We start from the raw sequence: 15748 nt of genomic DNA on the forward strand, positions 1-15748 counted from the left end.
GTTTTTTTTTTTGTGTGTGTGTGTGTGTGTGTGTGTATGTGAGTGAATTGATTTGTTTTTTGTTTTTATTTTTTTTTAGCTCCCACCAATAAGTGAGAACATGTGGTATTTCTTTTTCTCTGCCTGACTCGTTTCACTCAGTATTATTCTTTCAAGGTCCATCCATGTTGTTGCAAATGGCAGTATTTCATTTGTTTTTATAGCTGAGTAGTATTCCATTGTGTAGATATACCACATTTTCTGTATCCACTCATCCGATGATGGACATTTGGGTTGATTCCTGCTCTTGGCTATTGTGAAGAGTGCTGCAATGAACATTGGGAAACAGGTATACCTTCGACTTGATGTTTTCCATTCCTTTGGGTATATTCCCAGTAGTGGGATAGCTGGATCGTATGGTAGCTCTATCTTCAGCTGTTTGAGGAACCTCCAAACCATTTTCCATAGGGGTTGCACCATTTTGCATTCCCACCAACAATGTATGAGAGTTCCTTTTTCTCCGCAACCACGCCAGCATTTATCTTTTGGTGTCTTTTGGATTTTGGCCATCCTAACTGGGGTGAGATGGTATCTCAGTGTGGTTTTGATTTGCATTTCCCGGATGCTGAGTGATGTTGAGCATTTTTTCATATGACTGTTGGCCTTTTGTATATCTTCTTTAGAGAAATGCCTGCTTAGCTCTTTTGCCCATTTTTTGATTGGGTTGCTTGTTTTTTTCTTGTAAAGTTGTTTGAGTTTTTTATATATTCTGGAATCATTTAATAGCACGGAAGACTGATGATCTCGCAGGAGACAGCAGGGACAAGTGCAAGAGCAAAGCCTTTGTGGGTGAGAGGGGATTAAATGCAGTACAAAGTGGAGGGGTTGGCCTTGACCAGGTACCAGAGAGTTGATCCAAAGAAACAGGAGGGAAAGCGGGAAACACGAGCACAGAGCAGGTAGGTGGTTGACACAGTGAATGAATGAATGGTTTGCAAATACAACTACATGCCTGGGACATTCAGCCCATCAGCTATGTCCCCTGCCTTGAGGGGACTGAAAAATACCCTTTCATCCTCCAAAATACCTCCCTTTGTCTCAATCACTAATGTGTCAAATTTTGTAAGTAGAAGTTAATTCTTCTGGTTTAATGTTTAGTCCCCCAAAATAGAATCACATGAAACCCTATTAATCAAGTAGGCTTATGTGCAAATGAATTTGTCAGGTTCTCACTGTCAGAGGATTTTGATAAGAACACATGAGAGTGTGATAAGCCTGGATGTTTTCCCACATGGGCTGGTAGTTAAAGGTTGGGTTGAGAAAGGGGTGGGATGGGTTATAGGAAGGAGTACCACTATATCTAGGGTCCTTGCCAATATATAAAATGTATAACTCCAACTCAGAACACATGGGCTAGTTCTTGGTTTACTATGTTGTAGCTTGGTTACCTAGAATCAGTCAGTTGACCTCCCTGAGTCTCAGTTTCCTCATTTGTAAATGTAGAGGCTGATTAAATTATGTAAGAAGTATATGATTTAACTGTTTTATCATTGCCCCACAGTTTAAGTAAAAACATTCAAACATTGCTATTTTGCTCCCCTCATCTCTTGGAACATATTTCCTTCCTGCTCTCACCAGCAGACTACCTGGCCTCTTGTGAGTCTACCAGATTCTCAAGTATAGCTCTCTAGTGATTAATTGCCAAAAAAAAAAAAAAAAAAAAAAAGAAAAACCCCAGTCATCATAAGAGGGGCAGATTCAAGGCACACAGACATTTGGAAAGGGTAGTAGCACCATTGCTCACTCTTCAAAACTTTAGTGTCATAATCAGATCAGTTCCATGTGGTAGCAGTGAGACAGCTATTATATGTTATACTTGTATACTTTTAACACTTGTATCTATGCAAATAAACTAATTTCACATGCCAAATGACTTTATGCTCTCCTTGCCCATATTAAAGCTCCTTGATGGCAAGATGCATCATATTTGCATCATCCAACAATAAATATTGGAGATGAGTCATTAGAAAATTACTTGTACTGGGCCGGCCCGGTGGCGCACTCGTAGAGTGCAGTGCTTGGGAGTGCGGCGGCGCTCCCGCCGAGGGTTCGGATCCCACATAGAGACCGGTCCGCTCTCTGGTTGAGCACGGTGCGGGCGCGACACCAAGGGTTGCAATCCCGTTGCCGGTCGCGGTACGGGCGCAACACCGAGGGTTGCTATCCCGTTACCGGTCACAAAAAAAGACAAAAAGGAAAAAAAGAAAATTACTTGTACTGAAATATATTCTATTATTTTGTTTTGCCTTTTTACTCTCTTAAAGGTATATGATGATAAAAAAAATAAATAAAATCAGAATTTCAGCACAGTAGATAAGAGATGCACTTTCAGGTGCTTCATTTCAGAGAATTAAACTAAATTCTGAACTATAAGTGTTCTATATGCATTTAAATCAAAGTATCAGAACAGTAGAAAGAAGTTTCCACTGCTTAACTTTAGTAAATTAAACATAATAATGAAATAGAGAAAGAAATTTTTGTTGATTGGGATCATTAAAAAATGAAAATATAAGCCATATATCAGAATTAACTCACTAAAGCAATGCACATCTGGTTTTGAGCTATTGAAAAGAACTAACATACATGAATGCAGTAATGCTGTAAGAAATCCTAAACACAAACATCTACAATTTCAGAGCACCAAGTACTTGGCAAGAGCATTTTTAGGGTTTACATAAAATATAAAATTCATTAATGCATTTTAAAGCTGCATTTAATTTCATTTTTGAGAATCTGGTATGCATAAAAATTTTTTAGATGCCCTTTTTTTTAATGCCTCTGCCATGTTACTTTGCAGAAAACCAGTGCACTCTATAAATGTTGGTGTTGAATATTCATACCATAATGCATAAGGTAAAGGTGGTAGAGAAGGTGATTATTAATCCCACCTGACAAAAAAAGTTACCAGCAGTAAATGTATGCATATATGCTTCCTGGGCATTTGGGATTCAGCTGGCACTAAAACTCTAATCCCTTTCATCTCAAGCAAGCACTACATTTATGAGGATAGCTCCTTCATATTAGACTCTGCAAAGCTTTATTCATATGAAGCAGTTGCTTAATTTAATCTACAATTTCCAGATAGGCTCCTGAAAAACATTATTTTTATTAATATAGATAGAACCAGAAACTTGGCATCATTCTTGTGAAGCCCAAAATATTTTACTTTATTTTTCACTGTCGCTAAGCTTTGAGTTTATTTAAATAGCCATACTTCAATGAGGTACCAATTCATTTAAATAGAACCACTTGTCTTAAAGATGTAACATTTTCCTGCCTTTCAACTGCTAGGGGACAGAATCAACCTGATCAAAGAAAACGTGAAAAGAAAGTCATGTCAAAAGAGAAGTAATACTCTTTATTTCTGTTTTCATCTTTAAATATGCTTGAAAATGACCAAGAAATAAAGAGCAATTTGATTTAAATGCTGTAAAATCATCTGGATAAAGTTAAGTACAACATTCACTGCACTGCATATTGGTTATGTGAGCTTGTTATTATCTTTCTGCAGGAAGCATGAAAGTGATATAAAGACACAGGGGGATGGTTAAAGTCCAAAGGTACCATTTAGTCTAGCTCTTGTCTTCATAGTCTCTCAACTTAAGTGGTCCCACACAGCAGAAACTCCTCTTTCTTTCAGCAAAAAAATCTGAATCGATGTTTATGGTATTTAGTGACATTTATTAACAGGCTGCTCTTTACATACAATCCAAATACACCTGCAGCACTTAAATCAAGCACTTTGCTTTTAACATATTAGTAATAGTTTATCATTGCTTTCTGTCCAGTAAGCTTATCTTTTTTTCCCATGTTTTTTAATAATGCTAATTAATATTTGTAATTATATAAATAGGGAATTATCGGTATTGTTTTATCTCTAATTACTTATTAGTAAGTTAGGCTACCAAAGGTTAAATGACTACCTCTTTCCCACTCAAAAAAAAAAAAAAAAAAAAAAAGCTTGTAAGTGGTGGCGCCAGGATGCATGTCTAGATTCTTTGAGTCTAGATCCTAGGCTCTTTTCCACTGCCTCTCATGAATAAACTTTCTTATATAAACAGGTCACTAGCAGGTCAGATTCTGCTGGTGAGGGAAAACAACTTCAGAGACATTCTGGTACTTTGAAAAGACTATTAATTTTTTTTTTAATTCAGTAGAAAATTATCTACATTAACTTAAAGAAATAGTGTTTCACTGGTATCTAGTTTTGCTGATAGAAAAAGAATAAAATTCAAGAACGTAACTGAAATGTTAAAAAAGAAAGATGATTTTATGGCCAAAGTCATTTGCAGTTGTCTCTGTGAAGAATGAGTGTGATTACACGTCATAAAACACAGTGGTTTGTTTTTTATTTTTTCATTTTATTGTGATAAGAACACTTAATATGGGCTTCAAGATAAAGTAGAATCCTAAGTGGTCTAGGAAGAATGTATTTAAGATATACTACAGTTGCCCAATAAATATTTAAGTAATTTATATTATAATATATACTAAATTTTTACATGAAAGCATAAGCTCTGGATACACTAGCAAACTAATGTCTGATGATCACCTGGATTGTGCTAATTATTGTATACATATTACTTCATTTATCTTCATAAAGACCTAATGAGATACAAGTAGCATGTTTCTAATTTTGCAGATGCAGAATTGAGGAGCTAAGATAGGTTGAATGATTTGCCCAAAACTTAGTGTCTGGTTAAAGGTGGAGTTGACACTCAAATGTTGTGTTCTTCATACCATTTCACCTGGCCCCCTCAAGTCTCTGTGCCGTTTCGGTAAACAAGATGATGTTAGAGATGCAATGTTTTATGGGCAAACTCACACCTGGCTGAGCAGGCTGATAGGTAAGGACAAAGGCCACAGTTATGCCCATGAAGTTAAAATTCACATCTGGATTTCACAGGTAAAATTTCAGGAGGAAGTCTTGGGCAGTTAAGACACCAGCAAGAGGAAATGATCTTATAGTTCATTTGTCGTGTCTTCCTTGACCTCTGTTCAAGAGGCCTCAATAGTCTTGATGGTGAAACAAAGGTTTCCTGCACAAACTGCTGAGATAATGACGGCACAAATAAGCCACAGAAGCACTATCAGATCCTCTATGCTGTAGCAAACAGCCCCAGCTCATTAATTTTATAGAGGAATAGAAAAGGTGGCAAGGAGACATTTTGAGATAAATGAATTTTTAATGACACTGGAATTCTTCCAAGGCATTTATTCACTGAATCCTATATTGGATTTTTATATGTGGATCCTGAAATAGACAAGGCATCTTCTTATGCTTTGTTTTTTCTTCCTGCTTTCACGCTTATTGGTGCTAGAGGATGAAATGACTTCAAAGTGGTTCTCTTCCTATCTCTTTCTCACATTGGACAATAGTAAATGGCTTTTAAAAATATGTGGGTGATAGCAAAACAAGCCTTTAAAGTTTCTTATTAGGGACACAGGCTATTAAGACTGCATCTTCTGATAACTAGTGCATTTTAGTATAATTTAGCTTGGTTCATTAGGATTTGATTATTACATGACAGTAAAGGAATGATATTTTGTTTCTCCAGTATATTGAATGAATATTGTGGATATTATCAGTTTATTTCTTTATAAATCCATGTGCACTTTTACTCTTTCAAACTGGCACATTCCATAGACAGTAATACTTTTCAAAAAATAAAAACTAATTTGTTTTATCAGCCTAGCCTGACAATAATATTATGTGTTTATGTATATGTAGTGATTCAGTAAGGTAATTAAACAGTAACATCTATTATGTGACCTATAATGCATGAGATATTGGCAAAGTACTTTAATAAATTATCTCAACAGATAGGTGGTTAGCAGGCTAGGTAAACAGATACATTTTAAAATTAAATTAATATTTGAAAATATTTGAACATAAGGCTATTTGTCCATTTTTCAAATGAAGGAATTGTGGTCTAAGACAGTTAATTGATTGATCTAAAATTTCAAGAGAAAATACTGACACTTAACCTAGCTTCCTTGACCCCAGAGGAACTAACATAAAATGAAGATTAAGAGTAAAAAATAAAATTCAAGATAACATTAAAATTATGCAATGATAGAACCCCATGTGTAGTAATGTTCCATGTTAATGATACAAGTTTTATAGTTATAGAAAAAGACATGGCATTCTTTCTTGGGGAAGAATGCTATAGAGATCCTCTTAGAAACTGTTACAAGTACCTAAAGCCAACAATTTATCACCCAGTAAAGTCATAAACTATTATAGATACCTCTAATCATCCTTTATAATGGTTTCAATAGTTTACTTAAAAAAAAAAAAAAAAAGGAACCACAGGCTTATTCATAACTTGTCAGTGTGTTAGTACAGTCAAAAATTAAACTCTTAAATCATGGTATAAGAACATGTTGACAGAATAGAAATAATTTTGTACTTTTAAAATATATATTTGTCTCCTTTTGATCCCAAAACTGTTGCTCTCCATCTAAATGTGTTCTCTTCAATCTAAAGAAAACATACATAAAATTTTACATATGGAGAGATAAAAATATAAATGTGGAAAAATGTCAACAATTAGTAAATCCAGGTAAATGGTGATCATTGTACTATTATTTTGAAATTTAAAATTTTCACTGCCAAAGACCTCTCCTTGACCAACAGATGTTTCCATCCTCCTCATTTATCCTGATGCCATTCCTGACATATTAAATGCATATAATTGTGCTGTTATAACTTATCTGGAAGTTTCTGTGACTTTATCAAGCACAGCTACACATTTTTTTTTTTCCTCAACTCATTTATCTCAAAGTGGCAGTTTTCAAGTACTTGGAGATTATGAAGTCTGTGTAAGAATCCTCCAAAGTTCTCCAAACCCACAGTTCTCCATGTTGCTTTGTCTTGATCCAGAACCAGGAAACAGATCAATCCTCTTTGTCAAGGAATCCCCAAAATGGTTCCTAAAACTCTAATATTCCAAAAAATTTGATTTGAAAGAGGCTCTCCTCGAAGCTACACTGTGCCCCATCCCTTTATGTCCAATGTGTGTAGTTTGCAACGAGCCTGAGTTGTGAGCGGTGTGGTTAAGAAGAGGAGGACAAGCCTGCCTCTGTTGCAGGAACACACTGTGTGTCACAGGCATTTTCCTTCACAAAAGGTTTTGAGAAGCCACCATTCTTATTCTCCCTCAAAGAGAAAATGCCTAAGTTCTAGCAAGAAGCAACCTCAGAGGGTCAACAAATTACTTTTTTTTTTAACTTAATCTACACAGTGGTATTTAAACATATCTGTGTAAAACAAGTTAATATGAGTGGCAGAGATTCCCAACCTCCTGGTTCAGAAAAAAATGAGAGAGAACCCCATGAAAAGTTTTACTCCTGGTGATGTCTTTTCTAGAGTACAAGGGTTATTAATTTGCAATTTCCTCACTATGTCAGTCACAGACTCTTACTTCCAAGTTCCCTGAGGAAATCCTATAAAAGGCTCAAATTGCTGTAGCTTTTTCTATTGTTAATATTGTAAATGTTGCATCAGTGGGAAAATGTTCTATTATACAATATGTAAACATTTTGAAGGCAAAATAACAAATAGATTTGTCTGTACAACACTTCTACTCGAGCTATTAACGAGAGATGTATAGAGTTTTCCTGAGCTGAAGCACCAACTGTGCTGTTTGATGCATGAAGAATAACCAAATTAATAATTGTACAATGCTACAGATAAATATTTACAGCACTACAGGCTAGATAGTATTATTTGTACATGGTGGCTTAATTAAATAGGCTACCATGTAGAACACTTAGCCTCTAGTGAGATATTGTAATTTAACCTCTATCTGCAATATCATAGAACATAAAATAGGAAGCCAGTTAGAGTAGGCCTACTAGCAGAAAAGTAACAGCTACTAAGAGATGGATGGAATAAGGAAGCTTGTAGATTAAGTATCAACTAAGCTCCCTTTCTTCCTCTTTGATATCAGGCTAAAGGAAAACTGCTCTAAGAATGAAGTGCAGGAAGTGGGAAACATTCATTCTCTGTTTTATTTTTTTCAACAAATATTAAATGTCAGCCTTTCTTGTAGGTTTCTGGGATATAATAAGACAGAATCCCTGACCTCATGCAGTTTAGCAGGGGTGGCACATAATGGAAGAGAGGCAAAAACAATATCACAAACAAGCATGTCTATAATATATTTTCAGGTAATGGTAAGTGCCAAGAAGAAAAATAAAGCAGAGTAAGGGGTTAGAAAGTGAACGGGTGCTATTTTAGATAGGGAGGCTACTAGCAAAGGCTCTCTAGCTAGTGATATTTGTGTAGAAGCATAAGTGGAAGTGAGAGTGTGCCATGTCTACAGCTAGATACTAATCTTCAAGGCAGAAGAAAACCAAGTGCAAAGGCCCAAAGGTGGAAACATGCTTGGCTTGCTGAAGAACAGCAAGAAGGCTAACATAGCTGGAGAACAGGAGATGACAGCGGTAGCCTGGGGCCAGATAATGTAGGGCCTTATAAACCATGGTAAGCATTTTAGATTCTTTTCTAAGAATCACTTAAATGCCTCTAACATAATGTTTCTGGTGTCTTGACAGTGATGTTAGAGACTGAAGCACTATAAACATACAGGGAGAAAAACTGGGAGACAATAAAAAAGGGAAGAATGAAAAAAGAAAGCAAATGGGATTTTGAAAAGGGCTTAGAATTTAGCAGTTAGGCAGCGGGCAAGCTTGCTGGGCCACCTTCTGGCATGTGTCCTAGGGGTTGTTACCATTATTTTGCAAAGCCCTTTTTACAGTAAGTATTTTAAAAATCCAATATATTGAAGACTTGAGGACACTAAAAGGTCAGGAAAATACTATTTATAGACTTTCTGATAAAATGCTTGCTCTGATTGAAGCAACAGACTCAGACTCTAAGAAATAGATTTCCACTGGCATTTGATTCAGATTGTAGACTAATTCCAGTAAAAAATGACCCACCAGGAGACTGCACTTAAAGCATAATACAAAGCACCTCTGATAAATCAGGACTAATAGAGTTTTCCCCAGAAGCACCCATTCTCCCATGCACTTTTTATAATTTTTTGATGCATGTGGGAGTACCAGCTAGTGCATAGCATCATGTTCTATGCAGTAAATGCAAGTGACACCAAGTTTACGCACCTTCCCCCCAGTTTCCATAAACTGTAATTTGTTAAGTCACATAGAATGTCATAAGCACAGTTTTCAATGTTATGGGATATACAAAATAATTGGAAGTCATTATCTCTCAAATGCACATTATCCCTTTCCCCTTTGCCTTTAATCTCCTCGTTCTCCAGTGCATTCTCCACACTGCTTGCAAAGTACCTTTCCAAAGTAAAAACTATATGTGGCAATCCCTTCTCACCACCTTGTAGTGGCTCCACACTGATGATGAACTAAAACCCCAAGTTTTGTTCATAGTATTGGAAGCCCTAGAGTATGGCTCCAATCTCCTGACACAGTCTTTCTTCCTACCTTTCCCACCTCACATCTTAGGCTGTAACCCCAGTGAACTATATCTACTTTTTCCCATGCTCAGATTCAAATCCCATCTCAGGTGCTTATGTGCTGTGTAATCTTGGGAAAATTACTTATCCTCTCTGGCCTCCATTCCTTTTCCTATAAAATGGAAATAACAGTACATAACTTAAGGGCTTGTTATGAGATCAAATGAGTAAATACATTTAGAACAATGTTCAACACATTATAAGGGCTTAACAAATGAGAACTATTATTACTATTATTTTTAAATAGGATGTCCTTATTATTGTTTCCTTGGCCAAAAAAACGAAAAACAAAAAAAAAAACAAAACCTGCCCTTCCTGCCCACTCTTCTCCCAGAAAACTCCTATTCATTCTTCAAGACTCCACATAAAAGGCAACTTTTCTCGAAACCTTCCTTAACACCTTGACTCACTCTCTAATGGTAGTTATTTCTTCTGTGCTCTCATGACAAGTTGAACGTAATTCTTCCATAGCATTATTCACACTCCACTGATTAATTATTAATGCATAAATTTATCTTCCAGCTAGTATATGAATTCTTTAAAGGCAAGGGCTCTATCTTTCTCATTTTGTATCTCCTAATCCCAGAGCAGGGTCTGGCACATAGTAGGTTCTCAATAAATTTTCTGTTAAATCAAGTATCCAATCAATACATATAAAAAGACACAGACACCTCTTTTAAAAATTCGAATATTACTAGGAAAGAATTCAAGGCAATTGATGAATAACAATAGGCACAGATTTAGCAGATTTAGCTAATAAACTAGGACCAAATTGTATAACACAGTAAGCTCATCTGAAGTTCAGAAAAAGGTCAAGCATATACTATATTCATTGTTTTCTTTTTATTCTTCTCCAGTAATTCTGGCTTTGTCTTGCCACGTATAAGTCCCTTTAGAGTATAAACTATGGCTTTTAATAGTTTTATATTCTAATATTAGGCACAAAGAGCACACAACTCATGAACTTTTGTTAAAATAAGAAAATATTTCCAAGATACAGTTAGAACTCTTTTCTCAAAGCGACTTCTGAAAGAATATTGTTGCTCACGTGCAAGCATGGACAGAGGGTGGAGCTCACCAATACCTTTGTTCTTCAAGAAGAGAGCAGCATAGGAGGCAGGTATTCAGTGGGCCTAGGATGTCTTCAAGACCATCACTAGCAGCTTTCTTCAGAGAGAATCATGCTGCTGATGATGGAAGAGAACTGATGACTGAGGCTGGGACATCAGCAAAGGAAGGAAGGTTGAAAAAGCTGGATACTGGGTGGCAAGTGCCAGGCAAGAGCAGACAGGCCATACATTATCTTCAGAAGGTGTCACCTTGATTTGGATATTGGGATAAATAATATGCTGACCTGAGAGCTCAGGCAATAATTTCCCTAGCCCTTATTCAGCAATGCTGAATGTTCCATTAACACTTTGCAATGTATGACATGTTTTTTACCTATAATTTCTAACATCATCTAACAATGAGTGTGGTATCCACTTCTGGGTTTAAGAATTCAAAAAAGAATTTGGAAATTTGGGATGGTGATTAAGAGTTAAAATAATTATTAGTGGAGTAGAAATACTTAGAAGAAACTAAAGCAATTCAGAATACTTTTAATATCTGTAACATGTAATACTGAAAGGAACAAGAATTTGGAGTATACTACTTATACTCCAAATGGAACATATATGAGATAATGTACGTGAACATTCTAGTAAAGAACTTAAAATATAGTAGATGTTGGAATACATGTGGCTTGAGATTTTTTTTTCTTGCTCACAGCAGTGCTCAGTTATATATGTTGAGTGAATAAAAAAGAAAACCCTGGGATTGGTTAATAATGAACTTCAAATTCATGCAGGTTCTTATAAGTATTTTCTTTATATCCATTGAGGGCAAAAAAAATAAAACCCATATGTTATACATAAGTTATACAGATTGATCATGAGGAACAATTTTTCAGTATCTGGATTATGAAGTAGTAAGATTGTGTACTAAGTGAGGTTATAGAACTGTTTTCTCTGGAGTCTTAAAAGTAGGGCAGATTCCCATATGTCAAAGATGGAGTAATTGTGGTCTAGCCCAAGAGTAAAAGGAAGCAATGAGATAGTCACTCAAATTCCTTCCAGATTTTGGATTGTGTAAGTACTCTGATTAGTGACAATACATTGATTATCTGCTTTTCCTCTGACATTTTTAAAATAATCCCAGAGTCGGGATTTCACAAATGCTTTCTAAATGGCTGCCATTAGTGCAGACTTCAAAACCAGAACTACACATTCATCTGAGCAAAATATAAAATCTACAAACAACTAAAGATTAAAAAAAGAAATGTTCACTGGGTTTGGATATAAACGATATCCTCTGCATTGTTTAACTTCATCCTGAAAATTACTTTAATTTTGATGCTGGAATCAAAACAATCCACTCTTCTTAAAAGAAGCCTACTGTCTACTGTAAGTAATAACATGTTTTTAGAGACTTCTAAGTGCATATCTTGGAATTTCTAACTTAAATGCATGGTTTGGAAAATACCAATTGATCGTGAAAGACTGGTTACATTTCATTATGACAAAGAGGCAAAAATAAACTATTTATGCTACTATTTTCTCTGGTAACTATTTCATATGATTTTTTTTTAAAGCATGTAATTTTTCAGATTTGGAAAATAAGTCATTCAAATATTTCAGATATATGTCTATTTTCCAAAAAGAGATTTTCATTGCATGTTTCATAAAAAGAAACTTGAAAAATGTTAACCATATATTCGAATAAAACAATAGAAACAAAAATAAATGCAGACTGAATCAGGAGCTGAAAACAAACTGTGATACAACTTTATTAAGAAACATAAGGAATATGTGAGTTGGGAGGGGAAAAAGGGTGAAAATGAATCATAGTCATTATTAAAGTTAATTTGTAAGTTTGATGATTAATGAATTCTTTAAACTTATATTGTGGTACATTATACCAAAGTCATGTGTTTTCTTTTTTGGCAATTGTGGAAAATTTTGTTTTAATTCATCTAAAAGAAGATCATTTTTTTAACATAAGCAATCTCAGATATCATTTAATTGTTCTTTTTGCAACTTGCTGCAAGAAAATTTGTATAATACATGAGTAAAACTGACTCTTCAGTCATTGTAAAATTTGGGTTCTTTTGAAAAGAAAAAAATAAAACAGTATTTATAACTCTATTATTTCTTAGCACATCAAAAAATCTATTCTGAGAAAAAGAAAGATCACATTTTTATATTATTATACTATTTCTTAGCACATCAAAAAATCTATTCTAGGAAAAAGAAAGGTCACATTATTATATTATACTATACAAAACTCTACATTAAGGAAAATATTACCAAGATTTCAAGACTTGCCATTATCTGAAAATTAGCCACCTAAATTTAAGGTTCCTCTTGGTCAAAATAATGCTTTAATATTAATGCAAGTAGTAAAACATATGCACCTATTGATTAATTGTATATTTTCTATATATGTTCCTTTTATGAGAACTAATTAATAATACATCTGTATATCTTCTCTGATCAATTATATTACTTAATAAACTATATAAAAATACAAACACATTAGGAGTGGGGTAAAGTACAAGTGTGAGGACTTCATTAAATCAGTACATACTTATATATAAACCTTCTCTTTCTACAAATGCTACCATTGGCAGGTTTTGAAAAACGAATCATGTGTATTCTATAAGTAAGAGATTACAGTTAAATACTAAGATTTAATTCAAGAAGATGGCCAAAAAAAATTCTCCAACAAATCAATTATATGAACAATAGTCCATTTTCAGAAAACAAGAATAGCCATATCATTTTTAGCCAGGTAAAGTATGTGTTTGCTAAACATGTGATGTCCATCAAAGGCAAGCTTTATCTTTTTAGGTGTAACTTTACCAATACACTATGCAGTAGATGGGGCAGACAAACATTTCAGATGTGAAGAAAACAATTTAAGTAAATATTAATTTTCAAAAATTAGATATTCTCAGTTTATAATATTGGTTGGCAATCTAGCATGTAGTCACTGTGTTAGAATTGCCTTTAAGAGGTATTAGCTCTCTTTATTGCTATGGTCCTTATTAAATAAAACTGAGGTATACATTCTGAAGGGTACGTTAATCTAAAAGAAAATATATTTTTCAAAGAAATCTGAAGTTGCCTAGCTTTTACAGGTAAAGGTGACAATTTTATCATGCTTTCCATTTCACTGTTATACTGGTTTAAGGAGGCTACCCTACTGTATTTACATCCCTTGTAAAAATATATATTAAAGATGGCAGAATCAGTGCAATTTTTACAGCATTCCTGGATTTATTTACTTGAGGTTCCCAAAATATCTATAAATTTTAACTTACTTTTTTAAAAAAAACAAGAGCCTCTTAAAGATAACAGCAATTTGAAATCATAAATAAAGGTAATTAGCCATGCAATTTTGGAAGTGGGAACTTAGTTTTCCCTTAAGTAGTGTTAAGATAAAAGTCAATAAGTCAAAAACTCACTGGTTTATACACTATAAACATGGTGGTACAATACATTAAGTCTGACTTTATACATTGTCTTATGAAATAAATTAGAACTAAGATTAATACACTTATTCCTGTACCAAAAATATACTATTAAAAATATCAACAACCACAAAACAGTCACCTATCACCTCAATAGAGGTTAAACAAAAAACTGACTTTTAAAAACTCCTTTAAGACTCCATTTACTTGGGATTAGCAATGTATTTTTTAAGCAGTAATTAGTAAGTTAGAGGCATATTTTATCTGGAAACAGCTAATAGCACAATGATAATTTAGCACACAATGCATTTATGTATTCTTCAGCTGACAGCTCTCTATTCATTTCACACATGTGGTATATATTAGGAACAAAATTCAAATATTCCACTTCCCACATTTCTAAATCACTGCTGCTAATGCAAGAATCTGAAAAGCCCTGTAGATACCTCCAAGTCCTGTCTTACCATGTATGAGCCACAGTGAAGCGACGACGCTGCCGAATGCTTTTATTCACCAACAACTTTCTGAAAAAGCACGGTGAGTTCCTTGGTGAACTGCGTGGAGAAATTTTAGGAGATGTAGGTCTGTTTCCTGGTATTCTCGGAAGCTCAAGTTCTAAGTGCATTTGCTCCTTGAAAGTCTTTATGCAAACCTCAGATTCAGAAGCAGTAAGTTCCTTGGAAGAATCTTTCGCTGTCATGTCTTGTAAGGAGTGCTAGCTTTCACCATCCGAAACAAAAACCTTAAACATAGCAGAGACACTGCTGCAGGTTGGAAGGTTACGTCTGAAAACTATTTCCAGTTTAATTTGGGAAGCTGTGGCTCTAATGTATGAGCTGCTTAGAGCAAGAGCAGCACACTCGAAGAATGGCAAGTCAGGCTGTCACAGGGAGCTTTATCAGACTGGCTTTGCCTCTGAAAATGCGCCAAAGTGCTTCCAATGTCAGTAGCCTCCTTGTGGATGAGGTTTGTCTGCAAACTACACAGTGACACTGAATTCATTCAGCTGAATATATCAACTCATGAAATATTCATGAAGCCTTCTGATAGATCCTTTACATGTATTTTTTTAAAAAAATCTTATCAAACAAGCTGCATTCACTAATAGTAGTTAGCAGAACCTAGTCACCTAGTCACTTGTTTCATCTGCACAAAGAGCAAAACCAGAATCCATCCAGCATGTGTAATGTTTAAAGTCTTCATTCAGAATTATCTTGCTCTGTAATGCATACAACTGTAACTCCACCTACCAAATGCTATTGGCCCAGGATTATTTAAACAACTGCTCTCTGTTTCCCCCTTAACAACACCCTCCATCACTCAGATTTTCACAAAATTTGTGAGGCTACTGTCCTCATCACAGTGAAAACTGTTTAAATCAGAGATTGTCAAAAAGCCTAGCTAAAACAGCAATGAAAGAGCTGATTTGCTCAAGTTTTTTGTTTGTTTGTTTTTTTTTCCTCCCTTCTCCAGGAGATCCAAAGCAGCATCAACAGAACAAATGTCAGTGAACAGGAAATCATTGGATTTGGTTCATTCCCCCAAGGAATTTAAAGCCTAATCTTTATTCCAATAAACATTACCCTCATTCTTCTGTTTAAGCTCATTGTTCATGGGTTGCTTAAACCCATGTTCATTGTTCATACAGCAGCCATTCTGTATTAGATGTAAAACCAATGCTTCCAGTACTGAAATG

At 34.9% G+C, this 15748-nt stretch overlaps 1 protein-coding gene across 2 annotated transcripts in view; it reads right to left on the minus strand.

The window, feature by feature from the left end:
• PDE4B (phosphodiesterase 4B, cAMP-specific) overlaps positions 1-15748 on the minus strand; it is a 446683-nt gene that overhangs the window by 349884 nt on the left and 81051 nt on the right. The window contains exon 1 of one of the 2 annotated variants that reach the window (XM_008573327.1): positions 14517-14761. The exons of the other annotated variant lie outside the window; for it this stretch is intronic. Coding sequence (XP_008571549.1) covers positions 14517-14752 — 236 coding nt within the window. The 5' untranslated portion in view covers positions 14753-14761. Of the gene's footprint in view, positions 1-14516; positions 14762-15748 lie in introns of those variants that run through there. 2 annotated transcript variants of the gene reach the window in all.

The sequence above is a fragment of the Galeopterus variegatus genome, unplaced genomic scaffold (assembly GCF_000696425.1).
Source record: "Galeopterus variegatus unplaced genomic scaffold, G_variegatus-3.0.2 Scaffold903, whole genome shotgun sequence".
NCBI lineage: Eukaryota > Metazoa > Chordata > Mammalia > Dermoptera > Cynocephalidae > Galeopterus > Galeopterus variegatus.